We start from the raw sequence: 24,948 nt of genomic DNA on the forward strand, positions 1-24,948 counted from the left end.
TGCCAAGCTCCATTCATTCTCTAGCAGGGGACATCAGAAGCAGCAGGCATGAGCCGGCCTGTGGCGGAGACAGACTGTGACCTCGCACATACCTGTGTACGGATGTTCCTGAGGGGAAATCATGGAGAAGAGGGTGGAGGTGCCCAGGAGCAGGGGACGGTTGCTCTCTTATAGAAAGGCCTCAGAAATCTGCCCTCGGGTAACACTAGAGCAGAGGCCTCAGGCAGGAATGAGGGAGGCCGAGGCTCAGGCTGTGTGGTAGAGCGCTGGGGCCATGAGAGCAGTGAGGACAAACCCCGAACGGTGTTGTGTGGAGGGCTGTGGCCAGCGAGGACACTGTCCTGGATAAGAACAAGGGCTCTGTCCAGAGTGGTGGCATGCTCCCGGGTGAGGGAGGCCCCACGGCCTCCACTGGGCCCATCAGCTGGACTCTGACCTGGATCACCCAGAACCATGGCCGCAGTTTGAGCCAGCTCGGACCCAGCTATCTCTGGGCCAGCTTCACCATCCTGGTGAGGGCAGAGTGGCCCGTGGTGAGAAGCATCCTGAGAGTCTGAGGCTGGCTGCTGGGGTCTGGGGGTCTGCGTGTGGCCAGCTCTTCATCTACAGCCCCTTCTTTTCTGTTGTTGGGCAGAGGCCACTGGAAGTGGGTGCCTCTTCTGGGGCAGCCACACCTTTTGACTCTCCGTGCTTACCCAGTGGTGGCCAGTGCTGGGCTAGGAGCTTTTCCTGTCTTATTAGAGGTCAGGGGAACCATGGTGGGCTTGCTGTGAGGGCCATTCTTGAGACAGCTTTTGCTCAGGGGCCTCTCCAGCAAGCCTGGAGTTTGAAGAAGGAGGTGGCCATGATAATCACTTAGTAGGAAGAACTGAACCTTACTCAGCTCACCCCTGCCAGGGCGACTCATGCCATGGGATGGCCTCTACTCCGTGCCTGAAACCAATACCGTGTCTGAGACACAGCTTCCTCGGGGTCTTGGCTGTCCTCCCAAAGGCCAGCCTGGACGGAGCAGGGAGGATACCATTTCTAAGGGGAGCTGTGGCTGAGACACGTGAGAGGAAGCTGGGATCCCCATAGTATGGCTCAGGACAGGGCCCCCCAGTCTTAGTCACGGAGGCTTAGAGTCCTGCCCCAATGCCCTCTCCTGGTCCCATTTTGGAGACCGGCTTTCCTTCTGCATGTAGAGGTCAGCAGTCCTAGGGGCGACCATTTCATCAGGCATCATGCTCCATGAGCTCCTTACCCACATACTGACTGGGCACTGGTTGAGTGCCCAGCATGCACCAGGGCTGTGGCACTGATGTGGATACTCGAGCGCAGAGTAGATGAACGTGGGACCCCAGGAAGGACTTCCGCAGATCCTCCCTTCTCCTGTCTTAATGTGCATGCTCCTGTCTGCCAAGACCTCTGTGTGGGAGGGGTGCTCTGGGGCCCCCTCCCTCTGAGGGCCACACAGTTCCTGTCCCTTCTGGGTGCACCTGGCTGGCTGGGTGTTGCATGAGCCATCGCTTCTCCGCCGCTGTCTACCCTGTGTCGTTCCTGACTGGGATTTTTGCGGCTAGAACCTTATATTCAGGGAAACTCTCAAACCACCAAGGGAGCTGGCACTTTCTCTGTTTTAATTTTGGATCCTTGTGTGCTAAGGATAGCCGCCGTGGGGCTTGGAAGTCGCAGAGCTCATGTATCGGGAAAGAAAATGACAGTGCTGGGCAAGTTCGGGCAGGAGTGCCCGGCAGGACGGTGTTCTCATTCGTCCTCCGGCTGAGCAGATTTGGATGTGTCTGTCAGGCAGTGTCCTCACCCTGTGCCCATTTAGAGCTAAGCTGGGATGTGCTGAGGAGGATGCAGGAAATGGAGGACACTGGTGTCTCCACGGAGTGGACCACTTCCCCAAACATCAAGTTGGATGCCACATTCAGGCAGCTGGAATCCCAGAATGTCTGATCTGAAGGTTCCCAATGTCCATGTCTTTCCTCCGAGGTTCCGTGTTATCGAGGGAAGAATGGAGCCCATATTGGCAGAGATTGATCACTATCCCCAGGCTTCCAGACAGGGGCCCAAGGAGGGCTCAGGGCTCTCCTAGCTCTTTTTTTTTTTTCTTTAAACTTTGGGTCCTCTGTGCACCCAAACAGTACCTAGGGCCTGGTGTTGAGAGCTAGTGAAGTGGAATTCTGTGATAGAGGCTGTGCTAGGGTCTCCAGAGCCCCCTGCCTAGGGTGGCCTGAGACCTTGGGAACCTGGGACCTGAACAGAGAGGGCCCTCCCTGCCTCAGCACTCCTGACCAGGAAGCCTCCGTGGGACCCAGCACTGAGGGATGGCAGCCTTTGGGGTGTGGGTCCTCCTTAGCACAGACAGTTGGACATTTGCAACCTTGAGGCCACCAGGGTTATGGAGGGTCCCTAGAGACTAAGGCTGGGCTTAGTATCTCCCAGTGTCTCCTGGGGGATCACACAACCTTGGAGGTGGACCGTGTATATCGGTGGTGGAGAAGTCTCTGCAGGTTGAGTAGTGGGGGGCCTTGGGTGATGGGAAGCTGACACCTTGGACAGACTCCTTTGCAGCCACCTTGGTGCCTCACAGTTCCAGGCTGGGGTGGGCTTTGTGGGGTGTTGGACCTCAGACACCCCAGGCGGTAGCCTCAGTACAAATGTTCTCCTGAGCTGGCAGGGCAAAGTGGAAAGTGCCCAAGCACCGGGTTCTGGTCCTTGTCCATAGGCCACATGCCATCAGGTTAGGGCTGGGCCTGGGCCTTTGGGCCACTCTAGCAAGGGCCCCAGTCTGCTGGCAGCTTAGGAATGGGTGGTTCCTTTCCCTCTCCCTGCCTACGGTGGTATCCTCTGACCTAGTATCACACCCGTGCCTCCCTGTACTCCCCAAGGTCTGAGACCCCTAACGGGCACTGTCTACCCCTGCTGCCACCTCAGGCCATGGGTCGGCTGTCCCAGGCTTACACAGCGGGGATGAGACCCCTGGGGGTGTGGGAAGTCTGGACCTTTCTGTCTGATCTCTGCTTCTCGAGGTTGGCCTGTTACAGAGATCTGAGAATGAAGGCCCATGGCCCGTGGCAGGTGCCAGTGAGACGGAGCAGGGCTGGTCAGGACCCAGCTCCTCAGGGAGTGGGCTGGGTCAGCACCAGGATGCCAGTTCCCGCCACACAAGGCCTAATTGGGATGTTGGCTAACATGCTTCAGGTCCCCAGGTCACGGAGGTGGTCTCCCGGATGCCTAGAGTAGAAACAAATGGCCAGGCCTCCAGCCTGTCCATCTACCAACTGTCCATCTCAGAAGGAAGCAATGGAGGCCGTCCCTTCCCCAGGACCCGGGCAGCCACCTCTGGTTGTCCTGTAGAGGGAGATGGACAGCCCATGGCGCTGACTTTCATGTCAGATTCGTGGGACAAAACATTTGCATGGGCGTAATTGCTGGGTGGTCAGTGAGGATTTTGAATTATTGATCAAAAGAAATGGCTTTTGGGGGTCCAGCAGGGATCTAGAATGGCTTGGACTGGGTCGCTGAGCAAGCCACTACCATTTTGAAGCTGTCCTGACCTGCTCTGATGGGTTGACGTGCCACGTTCTGCTGCCTGTGCCTGTCCTGGCTTCCAGTAGTGCCCTTCTTGTCACTGTGGAGACGTGTTCAGGCTGCCTGCAGGGCTCAGAGCCACTTTCTACGCTGCCTGGGTCCAGATGGTCTTGGGTAACTTAATGAGGTTTTCTTGGTCCTATGGCTGTGAGCCCCCAACCCTGTTAGGACTTGTGCTGGAAAGAGGGGAGATTGGGGAGGGGACTCTGGGCTCCTAAGACTGAGACCTGTAGCTATTTCAGCACTGCCTGGCTCGGAGCTGATGGAGAGGCTGAGGCCTACCTGGGTGGGGAACCGGGGTCCTTTCATGGTGTCCCATGTAATCTTCATGGGGATCCTTTGGGGGAAGGCATTAAGATATTCCTGCCGGGTGCGGTGGCACATTCCTGTAATCCCAGCAGCTTGGGAGGCTGAGGCAGGAGGATCACGAGTTCAAAGCCAGCCTCACCAACAGCGAGGCACTAGGCAACTCAGTGAGACCCTGTCTCTAAATAAAATACAAAATAGGGCTGGGGATGTGGCTCAGTGGTCGAGTGCCCCTGAGTTCAATCCTTGGTACAAAAAAAAAAAAAAAAAGATTTCTATTGCCCAGGTAGAGGCAGGCAGGCACTGGAGGAGTAGAGGTGTGAGCTCATGCTGCCTGACAGCTGGCTTGTGCTCCAAATCACCTCAGCCTCTCCTGGATGGTCACTGGTGGAGGGACAATGGACAAGCTACATGCCACCCATGCCTTAAGGGCATCCTCACATCAACAGGTAGTTGTTGCCTCTCCTGGTGGGCACTGAGCCTTGGGGACAGCACCTGCTGTATTGCTCTGCTCCTCGGTGTCTCTCCACCCTGTCCTTGCTCCATCCCACTTCTGTCCAGCCTCTCCCCAACCTGTTCTCCATGGTCCTCCCCTTTCTCCTCCCGCACCTCTGGTGCCTGCTCTGACTTTTAGACAAGACCGTTTCCCCTCTGGAAACCTGGGTTTCAAGCACTGGCCTTTGGGGACACCCCAGCCTTACCCTCCTGGTCTCTGATCTCCTGGACTAGACACCAGGTCCTCACGTCAGAGCAGCAAGGTTGGCCCACTTGCCTAGATTCCATGTAGCCTCTTTTAATCCTGCTTCCAATGATATTCCCCAGTGATGATGATGATGGTGATGATGGTGAAGGTGATGATGGTGAAGGTGATGGTGGTGATAATGGTGGTGGTGGTGATGGTGCTGAGGATGGTGGTTGTGTCCTAACTTAGTGCAATGAAGGAGAACCCGTGGGGGAGGGTCAGCACCCTCTATTTGTAACCCGATCCTGCTCATAACTCCCCATGTTCATAAACCAGTCTTGTCCTCCCTGGGCCTCAGATTCTCCGTCAGAGTAGTGATCAGCCTGGCACCTTGATCTCTGTGTCTCTGACCTGGGCTCCTCTCCCTTCCCTGAGCTGTCTCACCACTGCCACCACCGTGCTATCTCTACCTCAGTCCAGACGGTTCCTTGCCTGCTTCCCATGGAGACGTAGTGAGACACCAGCCTCAGATGACTTCCCCCTCATCAGCATGGGATGAGGGGCCTCCTTCACTGATCCTAAGAGCCCCGCGTCTTCCCAGAACATGATGAGAAGCAGCACAGGGAACCTTGACTCCTATGGTTACAGCCTTGCATCTGACCCACAAGTGGCACTGTTACATCTCCACTCCGTGAGAATGGGGCTCAGGGAAGTGTCATGGCCTTCTCTTGCCCATTGGGCTACCAAAGGGTCCCCATAGGCTCCAGGCCATCCTGAGGCCATTGAGTAGCTTCACTCCCACACTCAGTGTCTTACCCCTCTGGGGGGCAGAGACAGTATCTGTCACATGCCTGCCATGTGTTGTTGTCATCTATCCTGACGTCACAGGAGGGGGGAGAGTGGCTTGCAGAGCCACCAATGTGCTCAGGCTGCCATCATTGTCACCATCACCACTACCTTGATTTTTATCATCATTCTGACTGTCAGCGTTATCACCGCCATCTTCATCATCACCACCACAGCCGCTCTTATCACCGTCACTATCACCACCAACATCACCACCGTCATCATCAACAACATCATCACTATCATCACCCGCATCACTGTGACTGTCAGCATTATCACCACCATCAATGTGGTCACCACTGTCACCATCACCACCACTATCACCATCAGCAGGAATTGAGGGAACATGGCTGGGGACTTAGTCCTTACAGCTACCCAGGGAGGCAGGAGTATTATTATCCCCTTTCACCAAGACTTAATGGCTTGGTGGCACATCCAAATCTGTCTTTGACCCACTCAAATGTAGTGTACTTTGCTGGCTCTCAGGGACTTGGCCTGGATGTCCTCTAAGCAGAGGCCCTGGGAGGCACAGGAGGCAGGGTGGCTTAGGCCCTAGTCCCTCTCATGGGCGAGGGCTTAGGTGGCCACTGTGAGAGGGGGACTGGCTCTGCTCCACAGGTCCATGTTTCTGGGTGTCGAAGGGGACACAGCGGGCCAGCAGGGAGTGCCTGAGCAGCTCGGGCTGGGTGGGAAAGGTCGGCTCACAGAAACGGTGGAAAAACCCTTGGTCTGGCCCCTCATCCCATGCTGTGCCCTGGGGACTCGAGAGCCATTCCTTCCCCACTTCACTGCTGCTTGCATTTTTGTCATAGCTTTCTGGGGACAGGCCTTCAGTGCCGTTTCTCCAGCCCTTCCCCTGAGAGCCCTTTTCCCTGCTGGGGCAGATCCCGCTCCCTTCCCTGACCTTCTCCCACGCCTGACGCCAGGTCTGACCCAGCAAGGAGGGTGTGGGCGGAAGTCTGCGGGACGCCTCCCCACTGCCCCACTGGGGAGGGGGCTCCCGTGGCAGCCCCTCATTTTCCCATACGACAAAGTCACCTCGGGTCCCTTGGAGGAGGCAGGAGCCTTCAGCTGAAACTGCTCTCAGTTCTGAACCATAAAGCCAAGCTGCATCTTTTGCAGGTGGCCTGAAGAGATGGGAGAGGGCCTGGAGCAGGGGGACCCTGTCCCACACTCAGTGGGGTGGCTGTGGGCCTGTGCTTCAAGTGTGCTCCCCTCTCCCCTTTCTCCTGCTCCTTGGGGCCACTGTGAGTTGTGACAAGGTGCACAGAGCCGAGCACCTGCCTTGCACAGCGCACTTGTAAATGCCGCCCAACGTGACTGTGTTTCCACTCTCCCTGGAGAGGCTGTTGACTAGATGGGACAGATGCTCTGAACAGACCTCTCCAGAGACAAGAGGTTCTGACAGATCCACAGGCACTTGGGGGCCCTCTGTGTGTCGGGGTCCCGCCTCTCGTGTCTGGTCCACCTCCCCTTGCCCGACATCTTCCAACACAGATTCTTCTTTAGAAAGCTGATGGTGGGTGTGCTTCAGTGTCCGAAGCTGCCTGTGGCTTCAGGGACCAGGAGGATCTGGCTACTGCAAGTAGGTATGGGGAGGAGCCCATGGGGATATCAATACGATCTCACCGATGGCCAAGCAGGATGACTGAGCCTCCTTGGCCATTGTTGGATGTCTGAGGCAGCTGGGAGGGCTACCCGCCAACTGCCCGCAGGCCTTAGAAGCACTTGTCCCACCTCTGTTAGGATCCGGGTTAGCTGGACACCCTAGTTAGCTGTTGCTGAGTAACAAACTTCCCCTGAACTTAGCGGCCTCTGACAGAAGCGTAGCATTTGGCACAGTTCCTGTGGGTCCTGAGGAAACAGCTTAGCTGGGCGGCTCTGGCCTGGAACTCTCTAGGGTTGCAGTCACTGGAAGGTATGAAGGATGAAGGATTATTTCTGGGATGTCTTGTTCCCATGGTGCTGGTGGCTGACAAGAGGCAGTGTCCCTCCTTTGAATCATGGGGGCAGTATGGCTGGTGCCACAGTGTCTTCCACAACTCAGCTTGGGAAATCTCCTTAGCATCTTCTTGGTTACCTAGGTCAGCCCTGTTTGGTAGGGGACAATGCATATATAGGTTGTGGACCCTGGGGGTGTACTGTCAGATCCCCATTAAGGCTGGCACACCTTGGGCCATGGAAGCCCCTTCAGAAGACCCCAGGGATTTGAGGGCTGGGTACAAGAAATCATCTGGCTGGCACAGATTCATGGCCATCTGCAACTTTCAGGATTTGGGATGCTTTAAAAGGCCTACTTTGAAGGGTTCGGAGTTAATAGTCCTCTGGGAAAGTCTGGAATTGTTTAAATGATTCAGGTCTGAAGACCCACATTCTCCCTTTTTCTTCCAAACAGGGCAGCACGCTGAGAAAACGCAAGATGTATGAAGAGTTCCTCAGCAAGGTCTCCATCCTAGGTCAGTGCCTCTGCCTGTCCCCAGGTGACCTCTGTGGGCTCCTGTGAGCACCTGCCCTCCAGTCCCACATACCTTCCCTTCCTTGCATGGCTGGCAAGCTACACACTCTTGGTATTAAGCAGGTTAGGGACATGTACACACACACTTTCACATATGTACACAAGCACACACATCCATCGGTGGTGTGCACACACTGTAGTCTGGGGCATGACAGTTCTTAAATCAGGGTTGTGCTGGCTCAGCTCTCCCACTGTCTTTGATGCCGTCCCCCTAGGTCCCTCATTTGTTTATTTGTTTGTTTCAGCTGTGGATTGGACCCTTGGCACTCAATCACTGAGCCCTTTTTATTATTTTTATTTTTTATTTTGAGAAAGGGCCTTGCTAAGTTGATTAGGGCCTCAGCCTCCCGAGTCGCTGGGGTGACAGGCGTGCACCACCGTGCCCCGTGGTCAGTTACTTTGAACTGGAGGCCAGTTCTGCTTCCTAGTAGCTGGGTGTTTGGCCTTCTTCCCCTGCCAGGTTGCTTTACTCTAAGCATGGCTGTCCCGGGGACATCCCTGTGCTTTTGATGCACTTAGTGCTCTGTCCCTGGGGGATACGGATGGGGCTGCAAGTGCACCCCAGGCTGGCACACTCAGATGAGCACCCTCAGCCATCGTGTGGGGAGGACACTGCCAAATCTATTTTGTACATGGTGAAGCTACTAGGGAGGCAAAGACCTGGGCCCGACCTGCCCCTCCTTGCATCTCCCACCTGTAGTGACCCACCCAGCCCCAGAGCAGCCAAAGATCCCTGTGCGTGTATATATGTAGGTGTGTGTGTGTGTGTGTGTGTGTGTGTGTGTCTATGTGCGTGAATACACACTTTGCCCTGAACCACATCCTATCTGATTTCTTTCATGAACTCTTGAGATACTCATAACATAGAAGGGACCAACATGACCATTTTAAGAAGTGTGGTTCAGGGGAAAGAAACACACGCACGGTGTGGGGCTACGTCAGCTCTGTGGTTTCGCCACTGAGTCATCACGCTGAGCAGAAATCTGTCCCCCTTAGTGCCCTCTCTGGCCCCTCCTGCCCTTGCTACATGGGTCCCCTGCCTGTCTCTGTGGACTTTCCTATTTTGACCTTTCATTTGAGTGGGATCTCCCATGTGGCCTTCCTCGCCTGGCTTCTTTCCTGTGGCTTTTTAAACATGTCATACCTGGAAAAAGAAAAAGCACTCTCCTGAGTTGACCCCTAAGATTTTTTTCAGGGGCCGAGAAAGGGACTTTTTATTCCCACACAAAAGAGAAACCAGGGACTTTCTTGTCCTTTGCCTTTGGGTTTCCTTGCCTTTGAACAGAAGGTAGCGTGGCCACCTGGATCATTGTCACTTATCAATTCACTCATTTACTGATAATCATTCAAGCCCATGGCTGCAGGGTGGCATCCAGCCAAACACAGGCCCCTTTCTGCCCTCCTGGAGACTCTGCTGACCACCCCAGGACTTCAGCCTAGTATAGGCATCCCGACTGGAGCTGATTTCTTCCCTTGAATGTCTTGGGCATTTAGATGCCTGTGGATTCTGGGCACCTGTCTGGCCGTGCCCGCTCATCCTGTTTCCTTTAATGAATGCAAAGCATACAAAGTGTGACTGGCTCCTCCAGGGCCCTGGGTGAACAACTACAAGACTCTGGTCCCCTCTTCTGCTTGGTCACCACAAGCCACACATGGCCTCCAAACGTGGCCTGTGGACATTGTGTGGCGACTGGCTTTAGAAGGCAGCTGGCGTTGCAGCCCGCAATGGATGGTGCTGTTTTGACCACACTGAATTATTCTCAGCTGCTTAGTAGCTGCAGGGTTCAGCCGTGACTCCATTGTTTGCAAAAAATATAGGCAGCCTTGATCTTTGGGAGAAAAGTAAAAGCATTTTCATACTTAAGTGAACTTAGGCTCAGTTTGCTCTGCATGTTACTTACAAGATGTGCCCGTCTGCGCTCAGCTTGGGTGGAGACTGTTGCTATGGACAGGGCAGCCCCTACCCCACCACTGAGATATGCAGGAAAGGTAAGTACACCGGGGGCCTCCATTTCCAGCCTCTCCTCATGAAAACATGAGGCCGACCCAGTGTGGGAGACTTTCCAGCCCTGCCCAGCTGGCAGGGGGGTGAAGGCCACTGAGTTGCTTTTGGGGAATTCTGTGCTGCAGGCCCCTTTAGGTGGGGCCTGAGCACCCACCTCATACGTGCAGCTGGGCGGCAGGCAGGCTGACTTGGCTGGAGCACCTCCTCGGACACTCGCTTGCATTTTTCTGCGCACATGATCAGAAGGGACCATCAAATGTGGACTGGGGTTGAGGCTCAGTGGTAGAGCACTTGCCTAGCATGTGCAAGGCACTGGGTTCGATTCTCAGAACCGCATATAAATAAATGAATAAAATAAAGGTCCATCAACATCTAAAAAAAAAAAAAAAAAAAGGGACCATCAGACTCTTGTAGCCCGAGCATCGTGTTTTCCTATGCAGAGTTGACTATTAGCACCCTGTGTCTCAAGGGACAAGGATCCGGGGGTGGGGATGTGGCTCAAGCAGTAGCGCGCTCGCCTGGCATGCGTGCGGCCCGGGTTCAATCCTCAGCACCACATACCAACAAAGATGTTGTGTCCGCTGAAAACTAAAAAATAAATAAATATTAAAATTAAAAAAAAAAAAAGGGACAAGGATCCTAAATTGTAGTTTAAAACAGCAACGACAACGAACAAATGTCTTGTGTTTCATGAATCGCCTCAGAGCTTTAAGACATTAAAACAGACAAACAAAAAACAAAAAGAAAAAAACCTTGGGGCCAAGAAATTGCCATGTCGCTTACAGTTTCCTCTGACAGTTTTTAACCAAGATTTAAATTGTTGGGAGACAGAGCTTGCTCCAGATCGCAATTCCCAGATCTCAGATTATTGTAGGTTTCAAATGTCACAGGAAAAAAAAAAATCTGCTAATCAAACAGGTGGAGGTGAACTCTCAAGCAACTGATTTCAGAACTGAAAGTGACTTATCACGGCCTTCGTGAGGACACCAGTAAACCAAACCTGCCGTGGTCCTACACAGTCCCTTTCTGCATCCGCTTCCTCCTGAACACAAGCTATAATCTCATTCCAAAGTCTGTAGTCACAGGCATGTGGTGTGTGGCCTGTAGGGCACACCCCTGTCCCAACAGCTTCTGGTCTCACCAACTTAGGGCTACACGCCCTGGCTGGAGCACTTTTGGCAGCCTGAGCCCCGCATGGCTTCCTGTGGTCTTGGGGTTAGTGGACAGCCATAAGCTTTGCAATGTGTGGCACGGGCAGATCCTAGAGAGAGAAACCCCCGGCCAACCTAGATCTAAAATAAATGCTTTTATTTTTCATTTTTAGCAGCTGACCTACATAGATAGCATCTAAGTATAGGCCAATTTCTTTCGCCAAAAAAGAAATAGTTAATCAGGCGATCATGATTTTCTTATAAAAGTTTCACATTATTATTCTTTTCTTCCTCCTGAGTGTTAGGGATGGATAATGTCAGGAAGGGATGGTGTGAGAAGGGTGGAAAGCGCTGTTGAGTTTGCAAATGTTTAAAGATAAACTTGGCATTGGAGTTAGGAGTTTTGGCCTAAAATAGTGGAAAGGGCTGCTCTTCTTGGACGTTGTAGCATTTGTGCCAGGGTCTTTGATCAGCCCGCAATGGATGGTGCTGTTTTGACCACTCTGAATTATTCTCAGCTGCTTAGTAGCTGTAGGGTTCAGCCGTGACATCATTGTTTGCAAAAATATAGGGAGCCTTGATCTTTGAGCGAAAAGTAAAAGCATTTTCATACTAAGTTAACTTAGGCTCAGTTTGCCCTGCATGTTATTTACAAGATGTGGTTGGCTGTGAGTATTTTCAAATTGCATCTCCTGGCCGAAGGTGGGGTGTGAGCTGTGTGCACATGAATCCCCCGTAATAGCAAGATGTCCAGGTCCCACATGCAGAAGCACCTTGGAGCTGGCTTTCTGCTCTCCCCTTCGCCTGTGACTCAGCTCACTAACTAGACCAGGGGAGTTTCCTGAGCCACATCCTGAGGAGAGCAGCTGCTGTGGCAAGGGGCAGCCTTGACACCTTATTGTCCTCTACAGAGTCCCTGGAGAAGTGGGAGCGCCTGACTGTGGCCGATGCTTTGGAGCCTGTGCAGTTTGAAGATGGAGAGAAAATCGTGGTCCAAGGGGAACCTGGGGACGGCTTCTACATCATCACGGAGGTGAGTCCTGCTTGGTACCTCAAGGGCACTGTGTCAGTCACAGAGCTGCCTGAGTGCCCTGGAATTCATCCTGCTCTGACCCCCAAGTCCTCCCCACACCAAAGTCTACTTGGAGCTGGTGGGATGATGGCCTCGTGTGCCTGCCACAGACATAGGTGTGTCTCTCAAGAATGGTGGTGGAGACCAAGACCCACACGTGTGATCACACTGCACGAAGCATGCACACAGGGCAGGTTGAGTTGGGGAGCCAGAGCGAGATGGGTGGAGCATGTCCCTGTCAAGCCCTGGTGTGGCCTGTGGTCTACATACAGCTTCACAGAACATTACTGCTGGGGGACCTGTGTATGTTTGGGGTGCACCAGATCTCTGAATAGTTTCTCACAATTGCACATGAATCTACAATGATCCCCAGACTTAAAGTTTAGTTTAAGAAGGAGATGGGGAGTTTCTCTGCCTGAAGTGTACGAGACACTTTGACCGGGGCCAGCACAATACCCTCAGGGGGACAAGCAGCCTTCTGGTTCCTCTGAGCCCCTGGGACATATGGGGGCTGGAATCTGTGGCCACCATCTTGGAAGCTGCCTGGGATTGGGTGTACCACTGTTATGAGGAGTGGATCTGTGAGATGAGCGGCTTATACGTGAACGTCTGCTGGGGGATGACCCCGGGAGTTCTAGCTCCTGATCTGGGGTGCCTGTCCCCACAGGGGGACGTCCTAATGTGGGTGCACTAATGTGGGTGAGCTGTCCAGAGCTGGCCAGTGCATTGACCCTGGGGCTGCAGTCTACCCTGGAGGAAGCCCCACCCCTAGTAGGGGTGAATGCACCTTCTCACCCATGAAGAACTTTCCCGACTGTGCAGAGCCTGGTACTGGTGTCTTGATTCCTACTTCCTGGCCTGGTCCCCGAGGCGAGAGGAAGTCCCTGCTCACATTCTCTCTTGCCCATTCTCCAGCCCTCCAGAGACGAGCAGGACTCACACATGACGGAGTTTGCATGGCCAGTATTGTTAGTGTGGGACTGTTGAGAGGAAATGGATGTGAGCAGAGAGCTCAACCCCCTGGATATTCCACAAATATGACCAAACTGAGGAGTCAGGTTCTTGGTTTGAAATAAGCAGAAGCAAAATTCATTTGCAGTGTTAAAGATGTGGGACCCTGTGTGGGGACACTCACTTGCTCTGTGGAACAGGCCATGAGGCAGAGACCTGGAAGCTTTTTCTCTTTTGGAGTGAGGCCCCTGGATGGGTCTAACAGGGCTAGTGACCCCTGCAGAACTCAGTGGTATGGACGTGGGCCAGGGTGCTGGCGGAACACGAGCGAATGAGGCTGGCCTTCATCTCATGCCCTAGAGAGCTGCAGAAGGGCTCCTGGAGGGTTCCCAGGGGACAGTCCTCAGGAGGTCCTCAGTCCTTAGGGTAGGGGACTCATTTGACAACAAAGTTTCTTTAAAAAGAAAAGAGGAGGAAAGAATAAAACCACAGGCAGAGCAAATTATGGCTCTGGTCGGCGTGGAGGGCAGCCTCCGGTCAACAGTCCGGAGAGGGAAGTGGGCCCTATTCTCACTCCAGCACCCACGGGATCCTACAGGCTCACACCCGCCTTCCCTAAGTGTGTCCCTGCCCTGCGTAGGCAGAGGCCGGCGCTTTGTCACCTCTACCCGGGGGAGTGGCCGTTCCATGCGGGACTTCTCTGAGGCCACTGTTTCACTGTGGCAGGGACCTGGGGCAAGCATAGCCATTTCAAAAACAGTCCAGCAGAAAATCACTTGCATCCCTCAGTCATTGAGTAACACGGAGGACAATGAGTGGCGTCCTCACTGAGGGCTTGCAGAGGCTCTACCTATCACCTGCATGAGTTGTCCAGTGACCCTCTGCCACCAGACGCTCATTTCTTTTCCCACTGGCCAACTGCCTGAAGTCATGTCCTGCCCCCCCATGGTGTTCCATGAGTGCTCTGTCTCTGCATTTGTGGCCATGATGTGACCTTATTCAGGGTGTCCTTAGAGACCCAACCTCTTCCAGTTAATAAATGAAGATTTGTGCTTAGCCATTAGCTTTCCACCCTCACCCCCAAAATTTTGAAATATTAAAGATGGCTTCTGTTCTTGGCTGTTATTTCCCATAGAAAAGTGCACTTGGTTCCCTGTCTGTGTATCTGGAATTGTCCCATGGGATGTGACAGGCATGGCCTGGGCAAGGCATTTAGGCTGGAGCACAAGAAGCTTGCCCATCCACAGCCTCTCAGGCTGGTTCTTGGGACCCTCTTCTTGGGGTCCAGCAGCCATGCTCTGAGGTCTTCCATAACAGGACTCTGCCCACAGTGCCCAGTGCCAACAGCCACAAGGCATGCTCTATGGTGGTCACCCAGCCTGGCTACTGCCTGGTTCAGCCTCCTGAGAGAGAGCCGCTCAGCCCAGCTCCAGGGTGGTGAGACAGAACAGCTCTCTGGGGTCACACTGTCCTTGCCTAGGCACTAGGATGCTCTGCTGGCCCCTCTGCCATGGGAAGAGGACAGTGTGAGGGAAGCCACAAATGTCTCTATTTGCATCCTCTGATAAGAAACTGGTGTTTATAGGCTGAACCTGGCCCAGGGGCAGATTTGCACTTGACCAGCGTGATGCTTGGTTAGACATTTGAATTTGTTGTTGATATCTCAAAATCAAATTTCTTATAAAAGTCTAGGTCTTTCATCTCTTTAGAAGTCTGTATCTGGCCATGCTGGACTCATCCTTGTCTGAGAGACAGACACCCCTTAGAAAGGGCTTCCCAACCCATCTCCATCCCCTTGGGCCCTCTCTTCTGGTCAGTGGTCTCCACAGTACCTGGGTCTTCAGAGTTTGCAGCCTCAGTTTGAATGGCCTTGAGACAGGGAGCAAATGACTCTGACTACGGCAGACAATCATCCTTTATACCCTGTGGCTGAAGACTCTCCAGCTGAGCCCAAGACCCCATGCAGAAAAATCATACGAGTGTGTGTCACAGGTTGGGGTCACCGAGTGCATGAGTGCGTCTTCACAGGACACAAAGGAAATCGGCTCTGGAAACAAGAAGAGGCCATCACTGAAACTATATGTCCTTAATCATGGTGCGGGGAGGTTTAGGCTGTGCCAGGGTTTGGGCAGGGTCCTTGTATAATCAACTATGTCTTTCCAGAGGCCCCTCCGAGTCTCCTCTGAGAGAGGGAGCAGGGGGGTTCCCCATCTGCCCAGCACACAGGGTGGACTTGAGCTGGCACATGGACACCTGGTACCTCGGACTCCACATCCCAGAGCAGCAGCATCTCACAAGCACAGCCCCCTACGTTTCCTGCCCACTGCCCTCTCCCTCTGCCTTGGGTTGACCTGTGAGATTCTGCCCGTGGTGTTCTGCAATGCTCTGGCAGCCTCTGAGGGACCTACAAAGAGGTCTCCAAGAAGGCAGCTAAGTAGTGGGGGCCATCGCTGCTTCTGGGAGTGACTTCTGGGTTGTCAAGAATGCCCTACGGACTGGGCTTCTTCACCGCAACAAAATTGTGGCCTTTGGAGTGAAACCAAGGCCACTTCCTGCAACCCTGCAAGAGTACCTGAAGTGGTTGCCTTGGCAACAAGGATATTTGGGGGGGGGGTTCCGCCTCCCTGTCTTCCTGGAGCAGCAGCCTCCTCGTCTCCTCCCTCCACTGGGTGGGGTGTCCCTGTCTGGCAGCCGCTCCTCACCTTGCTTAGTTGTCACATTTCTGCGGGTATGCACTTCCAAGTGGAGTTCTTCGGTAAACCTGCCCTTGGCGGGTCACAGGTACCTTCTGGTGAGGCCTCATCCTGCGGAGCTGGAATGTGGAGCCTCTCACCCATCTTTCCCCCTGCCAGGCTTGCTCTGCACCCCTGGGCTTCCTAATGGGTGGACCTTAGAGGCCCTCACTACAGTGACTGCCTGTGCGTGCCTCGATCTGCTCTGCTAGAAGATGTGGTTGTTTGGGGGGCTGATTTCCACCAAGTGTGGGTAAATCTACAGGAAACTGGCCCCTGGGAACGAAGCTTTGCCACAGTGCCAGTTTTTTGGAGGTGATTGGAAAGGGGAGCAGGAAGACAGGATTCCTAGCCTACATGATCCCGAGGGTCTCTGTAGGGGTGCTTCCCACCAGACAGAGGCATCGCTCTTGTCTTCCAGCTCTGCGCACACACATGGGCTGTCTGAGCAAATGGATCTGCCAACCCCTCAGACAACTGACCCCGGTACTCTTGGAGAACATGCTCAACAGATAGTGGCAGAACTGACCCTCTTCGAGTTTGCCTGTGTGAACCTGGAGGTGCAGACTCAAAGACACAGCACCAGTGGATAGGGCCAGCTCTGCGGCTCCCAGGCCATGCTTCTCTCTGCATACTGAAGCTGGGGCCACCCTGGGCCAGGGAGCCTCAAGGTGGGACACAGTACTGGAGGGATAGCATTGGAACTGCAGGAACTGTCCCTGATTGTCTGCCAAGATGCATGCTCAACTTGCCTCCCCAGGAGAGGTGCATGGGGGCCTGGCAAGGAGGGCAGTATAGGTCCAGGACATGCCAGGTAGGGGGAGGCTGAGGCTGTCCCGCTGCTCCGTGACTTCATCAGAATTCGCATCTCCAACTGTGCTCTCCAGGAGGATTTGGGAAGGGGCTCACGTTCCCGCTGTGCATTCCTCAATTTGGGCCCGAGACCTTGGAGCGCCTGGAGGCAGCTGGGCCCAGAGCTGGTTCCCCATAAAATCCTGAGGCTGAAATTCCCCAGCTCACTCCCAGCCAGAGGCCTGGGAGGCGTTGCCATAGAAACACTAGATTGGATTTATCTCCTCACTTAGCAAATTAATTTTATGAATGTCCACAATGTTGAAGCAACTGCAAAACAACACATTTCACAGCCGCCCTCAGGCCTGGGAACGCTCCACTCCCCAGAGCCCAGCCCCCTCCATGCTCCCCGAAAGGCAGATTGTTCAAAATCCAGAGGTCACTCTGCAAACTTAGAAGGAGGCTCCTACGGGTGGGAGCATCCAGGAGCCCCAGGCACATGTCCAGCTCTGCCCCGGGCCATTGTGCCATGGCCTGTGCCTGCTGGCTATACTCCAGACACTGTGGCACTCACTGTAGCTTCAGGAACATGTTTATGCCTGGAGCATCTTGTCACCCACTGTTCCTGTGTCATTTTCCCCTGCTCCTTTTATGGTTATTAGTGCCATTCTTTTGGTTCCTATGTGTCCCTCTGGGGGCTACTGCCTGGAGTAGGGATTGAGGCCTCTGGGAGCTATGTGGGTCCATGCCACACACATGGTCCTGGAGAGATGTGAGCCCCAGACAGAAGACAAACCGCACCGGGTCTCTGTTCTAGAGGAAGTGAGGTGGCATGGGAGGACACGAGGGCTTGACGGGAAGTGAGACAGGGCCTGGGACAGTATGAACTTGATGGGTATCCGGGGGCTCAGGCCCTTGGGCAGGGATTGGGAGGGGGCCATGGAATTGCATCTGAGGTGGGAGCCATCAGGGTGTGTGGCTGCAGGGTGAGTCCGGAGCTTGGTGGTGTAAAGGAGGACCCTCTGGCCAGAGATAGGATGTCCTGTCTTACTCTGGGTGTGATGCGGCCATGTAGGGGGTTGAAATCTTACTTGCTGAGGAATCATGCTGGGTCTTGCATGGAGAGTAAACTGTAGAAGGGCTCAGGGAAGAAGTGGATCAGAGGTGAGCAGTCACACCGAGGTGATGTGGGGGCTCAGGAAGCAGCAGGGCTCAGGGTCTGCAGATGAACCAGCACAGAGTTGAGAGGAGGTGATCAACAGATGGAAGGACACAGGGGCAGGGAGACTGTGGTCCTGAAGTGCAAGTAGAAGTTTTGCAGGTGGAGGCTGGAAGGGATCATGCACGCGGTAGCACATGCAGAAACGCAAGGCACCAGGTGTGGTGGAGGAAAGGGGCCGCAGTGATGCAGATGCTGATGTTGGATGTGTGCCAACAGATAGATGCCCTCTGCAGAACAGTCACATCTTGTCCTGAGGCCACAATCTACTGGTGGTGGGGGAGCGGAAGGAAGGCTTCCAGGTCTGCAGTATCCTCGCTGCCCTTGGCCTCTGGCTCCCCAGGGAGCCTCCCTGTTTGCCCTCCTGAGCTCCATATTTGCTCCTGTGCTGGGATGAGCTCTGTGTGAGGCCATCTGAGCAGCTTGCTGTGGCCTCCCAGGACCCACTGGAAGAACCTTGTACCCTAGCAGGGCTCTCAGCATGTGGCGGGAGCACCCCCCAAGGGTTGTGAACATGGGCAGTGCCTGCTCCTCTTGATCCGCTGAGGGGGATCCCAGCATCTTCCAGAAGTGGCAGAGCCTGGCTGCTGCCCCGAGACCAGCCATCTCCAGCAGCGAAGCTACAGCTTCCTCTGGGCTGGCCGAGGAGCTTTCCCATGCCTGGCTCCGGGTCCTGTGTCTGGTGCTGGGGACTGTCATAAGTGTTTGCTGGCAGATGGGTGTGGGTAGCTGTGAGAGTATCAGGATTCTTGGGAGTTTCGGGCTCACCACATCAGGTGTCTGTCTGGTGCCTCAGACTCACTGGGGGGCCCTGAGCAGCTCAGAGGGACATAGTCACCAAGAGGATCCACGGGCCTACCCTATTTCCCTTCCCATTGCAGGACAATTTCATCACACAGAGGCTGGAAGGGCTGCATGTCCCAAATCCCAGTGTGAGCAACCCCCCCCTGGCCTGTGTGCCTGGATTGTCCTGAGTACAATCCCAACTTCCCCTTCCCAGTGGGCTGGATGTTATTCCTGCAGCCCATGGGGAGCTGGGAGAACCTCTAGCCGCAGTGAGCTTGGCGCCCCAGGCTGAGATGACCACGCCACACTGCTTTGGAGTGACAGGCTGGTTTCCCAAATGTGCACTGTATCTTCTCTGGGCTGGAGACTCAGTTAGTTTTTGTGTGAATCGAGGCACCTGTGGCCGGCTGGAGGAGCTGGCGAGAAGCTGCAGAAGGTGGCCAGCCTTGAGCTCAGGGCTCTGCATCCAGAGATGAGAACCTTAAAAAAATCTACGGGAGGAAAATATACCATGGATAAAGATAGTGACAGAGTGCTGCTCAGAGAAGGGAGATGCCCCCTGCCCCACTTGGCAGCTCACTTGACAAAGCCTTCCCTGTGTCGTCTTTCTGATGTTGTTAATGTGAGAAGCACTACAGAAAGTGTATCCCCCCAAACAAGCACAGAGCGTGGTTTTCCTCATCCCTGGCTCTGAGACACCAGGCAGACCCCCTCGCGCTCAGGCTTCCCATTTCAGACATTTGGGATCCTGATTCCCACCCGTCCTCCCACCGACACGCAGGCGTCCAGACTAGACAGATGTGGAATGTGTGTGCTGGATTCCAAGGTCCTGGATTACCTCGGACGCGGCTCCTGGCACCGCAGTGAGGGGGGGTGACGTACCCGCAGACCGTTGCCATGGCAATGGATGTTTTGGCTGGGAAAATCCTAACAGATGCGGAGTTCTGGACAAGTCCAGCTGTGGGGCCTCCATCCATTGCAGCCAGCCGCAGCGTCTAACCCAGAGCAGGGCTGCTGAGGTAGCTGTGGCCACTGGTGGCAGGTTGTGGGTTCCATGCCTTGGGTGCAGGTCCTCTGCTCCCTTCCTTACAGTTCTAGGGATTCTGTGAGCAGGCCCCTGAGCTCCTTGCCCTGGGAAGTCACCCACCAGAGCCAACAATGACTCTGTAGAGGACGTCCTGGTATATTCTGAACTTGGCCTTCTGAGTGTCCACTTGGATTTACGGGGTCGTGCTGGTGCACCCTACTGCCCTTCCCTGCAGTTGGACACAATGAAACACTCCTAATGAGGAGTGTGAATTCTTCCCACCTCATACACACACTGACACACACACACACCATGTGCTCACTGACATGCACACACGCACATACCAGCATGCCAGGGCCACAGGCTGCAGTGTCTGGCAGAACCCTGGTGCTGTGGTGATGTGGTGTTCAGACACCACACCCGGCTGCTGGAACCCTGTGTGAACCGCCATGCCGGGGCTCTCCTCCGGGGTGCAATGCTTGCTTTTCTCTTCCGTCTTGTGGGAGGCCCAGCAACTGCAGAGGCAGCCTGTGGAGGACTTTCAGGCCCATTCAGCCCTAGAAAAAGGAAATTGGCAGAGGCAGGGAGCAAGGCTCCTGTACCCTGACCTTGAGGTCCAGGAGTGGACCAGGACTCAGGGGTCAGCCCCAGGTGGGTTGTGGGCCTGGCCACCCACACCTGCCCTGGGCTAGCTACCCTGGGGAGGGAAAGGGTGTGTCCCTCAAATCCAGGTTCTGGGGGGCTGACAGCAGGGGTGTGGCAGGCTGTATTAAGCCAGGTGGAAGGCACTGCCCCTCCTAGTGAGATCTTCCGTCAACCTGTGGAAGGAGTCTGCATCCACTGTTCAGTGATGGGGCAGGGGCACCCTGGCCATGTGGGGAGATGCCCAGGCCTCACAAAGCAAGGTTGAATACAGCCAGGCCATGGCTGGGGAGAGCTGAGGTCAAGATGGTGTCATTTGGGAGGAGCCTTGAGTCTCCTCCTGGTAAAAGAGATCAGGTGTTGTTCTTGGACGACAAAGACCCAGAGCTCTTTCTGGAACCTCTGTGACCATCCAGACGGTGAGGCAGAGATGAGGCCTGGCTCACAGATGGCAGTTGTGGTCTGTGATGGTGGAAGGGTGGCTTGGGGGCAGGTTCCAGGCTCCTGGGAGGCCGAATGGGCAGTTCTCAGCAGCCACTGACTGGCACGTGCTTCAGCGAGGGCAGAGGACACCGAGAGGAAGCAGGTATGGACTTGGAGCCACAGGGACCCCAGGTGGGTGAGGGCAGCCAGCTACCTCCCTGCCCTAGGGCTGGTCCAGGTTGCTCTCCCTGGCCCCACCTTGGTGCCCAGCAGGACTGTTCATGGCCCCATCCACCTGGGGCCTGTGCGTGGCCTGGCTCCTGAGCAGATGGCAGGGGAGGAACTGGGCCACAGAAGGGCATTGGGAACAGGGCCTAACACGGTCAGCAGTGACCACAGCCCCTTTGACTCTGCTGTCCAATTCACCAAACATCTCCGGGATGCCTGAGCACTGTGCCTGGCCTGAGAGAGCACCAAGCAAACATTTCTGCAGAAATAAGGGCCTTCCCATGTGGGGTTTTCATTGTCTTGCATGCTGGTCCCCAGGCAGGGGGCTGACAGTGCGGAGTTGGCGAGTTGGCACCTGTTCCCTTCCTCAGAGTCCTGGCGCCAGAATCTATGTTAATGTCCTGTTTTCCCACAGAAGCTGCTGGGCCGTGCCTTTGCCAGGGCCCCAGACCTCACGGAGGACACATTAAATGTTGGCACAAAAACTGACCTCGGCTGCTTACCAGCCAGGTGTGTTTTCTCAGTCATTCCCAGGACATGCACACAATCCTGTCTCAGGCGGCTGAGCCTAGGGTCCTTTGCAGGCATGAGGCTCAGCTTCTTAAGCCAACCACCAGGAAACTGCTCTGCTAGCCCCAAGACAATCGCAATGTGCTTTTTGGGGCCCCCACCTTAGAGAGCAGAAAATGGATCTGTTTGCAAGGGAGCTGCAGTTGAGCATGGCAAGTCGTAGTTGCGACGATTGCTTCTCCACAGACATCAGAAGGTGTGTGCTTGGGCTCATTACTCAGGAAATCACAGAGCATCTAGGAAGGGTTTCGTAGTTGTGGCCAATTTAGTGTTCCATGCGTGCACACGGGTGTGTGTGTGTGTGTGTTCACATGTAGGATTCTGCTTGGGCTTAAATACAGAGACACACAGGCAAATGAAAGGTGTATGCGAACATTGCAGGCTTCACTTAAGTCTGAATTTCCCAGGTCTTGGGGGATTTCTGTTAGAGGTGGAAATTTGTCACCAGTGTGGTGACTCAGAGAACCAGCATTTGGTGTCCACCCACCTTCCCTGTTACTCTTGAGTTTGCACCATGGTTATGATCATCCTGTTTGACACGTGTGGGTTGTTCTGTGTCTGGCAGGTCAGCTGCGCAGCCTGAGGCCCAGTTGGGGACTGCTCAAGTTGAGGAGCCCTGGGTGTGTGTGCATGGGTTCTGCGGGTGCCAGAAGTAAGCCTCTGGGAGCCCCAGTCCCCTGGTGCCTCTATGCGGCACCATGCTGTGTCCACTGCTGTTCTTTTCACTTTTCATTTACAAAGGAGTGAGGCCCAAGTCTATGTATGGTATTGACACTGAGTTTCTTTTAAAATATATTTCTTTAGTGCTGGGGTTGTGGCTCAGGGGTAGAGCGCTTGCCTGGCATATATGAGGCCCTGGGTTCAATTCTCAGCACCACATGAAAATAAATAAATAAAATAAAAGTACTGTGTTCAACTACAACTAAAAAATAAATATTATATATATATTTTTTTTCTTTTTTTTTTTTCTTTAAATAAAGCCAATAGTTGTGGTGGCTCATGTTGTAATCCCAGAGACTCAAGAAGCTGAGGCAGAAGGATTGCAAGTTCGAGGCCAGTCTCAGCAACTTAGCAAGTCCCTAAGCCACTAAGTAAGACCCTGTCTAAAAAAAAAAAAATAAAGAGGGCTGGGGATGTGGCTCAGTGGATAAGCACCCTGGTTCAATCCACAGTGTAAATAAAACAAAACAACAACAACAAAAGAACAACCATAAAGCAAATAGTTTGCTTCTTCTGTAACATCACATTGGAGGACTGGGCCAGTGTGGTCTGGGCTGCCTTGGTGGACCTGTGAGACTCAGCTGTTTTTCATGTGTGTGAGTCCCCCTTGTAGGAATATCGCCACAGTTGCACATTTTCTCTGACTGGTGTTGGCTGTTTCCGGGCTGCGATGGACTTGGGCTCTTGTTCCTAGCCTGGCGTGAGTCCAGGTCACCCCCCACAGTAGCGAGCAGACACCACCACCGTTCCTCCTCAGCATCCTTACCATCCCCTTCTCCCCTGCCCGCCCCCATGGTGCCTCCTTACTGCAGGGAAGCCCCCAGCTCCTCTGCCGGGCTCCTGTTCTCCAGATCTCAGCTGCATGATTGCTGGTGATGAGACCTTGCCATTGTCCCCCACACTGACTCCCCCTGCCCTCTCAGCATCTGAGCCCATGATGACTGTCCTCCCCAGGGAGGCTGACCCCAAGGGGGTAGGGACGTATCTACCATGTTCCCCGTTGTGCTCCCACCCCCAGGACAGTGCTCAGCAGAGAGTCGTTGTTCAACAGACACTCAGCTGACCAGTGAGGCAGGCCGAGAAGAGCACACCAAAGGGCTCTGGTGCATAATTGGCCAAAGTCCATCCATGCACTGAGGGGGTCGGTCCATGCTCACAGCGGGTGTCCTCCTGGACTCCCTACTACCCTGGCTCACAGATCTGAGCAGCTATCTTGGGCCTCAGAGCCTGAGCATTTGGGGCTCATGGCCAGGCCAGTGGTGAGATGGAAATGGAAAGCAGGAGTCTGTCCTTCCACTGTATATCCCACCAAAACCTTGCTGCTTCTTTCTTATGGTTTTTAATTTTGTAGATTTTTTTTTTTTTTGTACTGGGGATTGAACCCCGGGGTGCTTAATCACTGAGCCACATTCCCAGGCCTCTTATTTTTTTTCTTTTGAGACAAAGTCTCACTGAGTTGCTGAACCTGGCTTTGAACTCGCAATCCTCCTGCCTCAGCCTCCCAAGCTGCTGGAATTACAGGCATGTGCCACTGCACCTGGAAAATTTTGTAGAAAATTTTAAAAGTCAAAATAGTTGAAGGGAAATTGAGGATCAGTAATCCACACCTCACATTTGAATGGGAGTGACAACTTGCTGGGTGTTCGGGTTAGGTGGCCTTCTATGGGTTTGTGACCTGGTTTCCTAGTGAGAGATTTGGAGAAATGTGACCCAGAGTTTTGGCAAATGTGCTTTCCAGACGCAAACTCCATGTCCATGTCCTCCAACGTGTCTACCTGCTTCCACGGCAGCTGGGGATGCAGAACTTGGATGGGAGGAAACACTTCTTCCAGAATCTTTCCATGGTGGGAGATGCTGGCCTGTCCTTAGCTAAAGCAGCCTGAAGAGATGGGAGTAGGTGGCAAATTTCCTGCCCTGGGAGGGCCTGGCTCCCCCAGCTTTGTGACAGGTGGTCCCAGGACAGGGACTATTACCGCCTGCTATTGTGGTCCATGCTCAGGATGCTGGATCAGTTAGGGCAAGAGATTCAGCCACTGTAATGGGCCCTGCAGCAATTGGCTGGAAGCCCAAGGAGTGACTCTCTTCCTACAGTGTCTGGGTCGGTGGGGGGGTGGGGGGGGAAGTGGGGGGAAGGGTGCCAGGAACACCTGCTCCTCTTCATGAGGCCCCTCAGGCCACGCCACCCATGATACCACCTGGGAGGATGGGACAGAGTTAGGCAGCCAGCCAGCCCTGCTCCTTATTCTGGTCATTGCATCCTGACCTCATGAAGGCTTTATGTGGACATCTTGTTCAGGAGGTTCTGTGACCATCCTAGGCTCACAGGAGGAAACTGAGGCTGCAGAGGTAAGAGGGATCACCAATGTGTGTGGCAGAGTCCCGGGACTCAAGCACAGGTCTTCTGGTTCCAAGGTCCCACTCAGCTCGCTCCTGGGACTTCGAGCCCTGGTGGAGACAGACAGGTAGCCCAGGGTGGGGATCCCCAGGCCCACGGACACCCTCCCATTCCTTGCCCACTCTAGCAGGACACACAGGGCTGCTCAGTCACAGGGCTGAGAGTGGGCCGAGGCTGGGGAGCTGTCTGCTGCTGGGATGTGTGGAGGGCGTGGGTGGGCAGGGGGTCACTGCAGGGAGATGAGGGGCCAGCAGAGTAGTGACTTGTAACTCTCTTTAAACCTGTGGTTTTGCGTGGAGAGACC

General features: G+C 54.3%; 1 protein-coding gene across 1 annotated transcript in view; it reads left to right on the top strand.

The window, feature by feature from the left end:
* Prkar1b (protein kinase cAMP-dependent type I regulatory subunit beta) overlaps positions 1-24,948 on the top strand; it is a 136,558-nt gene that overhangs the window by 107,415 nt on the left and 4,195 nt on the right. The window contains exons 8-9 of the mRNA XM_076840190.1: positions 7,812-7,872; positions 11,999-12,120. Coding sequence (XP_076696305.1) covers positions 7,812-7,872; positions 11,999-12,120 — 183 coding nt within the window. The remainder of the gene's footprint in view (positions 1-7,811; positions 7,873-11,998; positions 12,121-24,948) is intronic.

Source organism: Callospermophilus lateralis, chromosome 19, assembly GCF_048772815.1.
Source record: "Callospermophilus lateralis isolate mCalLat2 chromosome 19, mCalLat2.hap1, whole genome shotgun sequence".
NCBI classification, from domain to species: Eukaryota; Metazoa; Chordata; class Mammalia; order Rodentia; family Sciuridae; genus Callospermophilus; species Callospermophilus lateralis.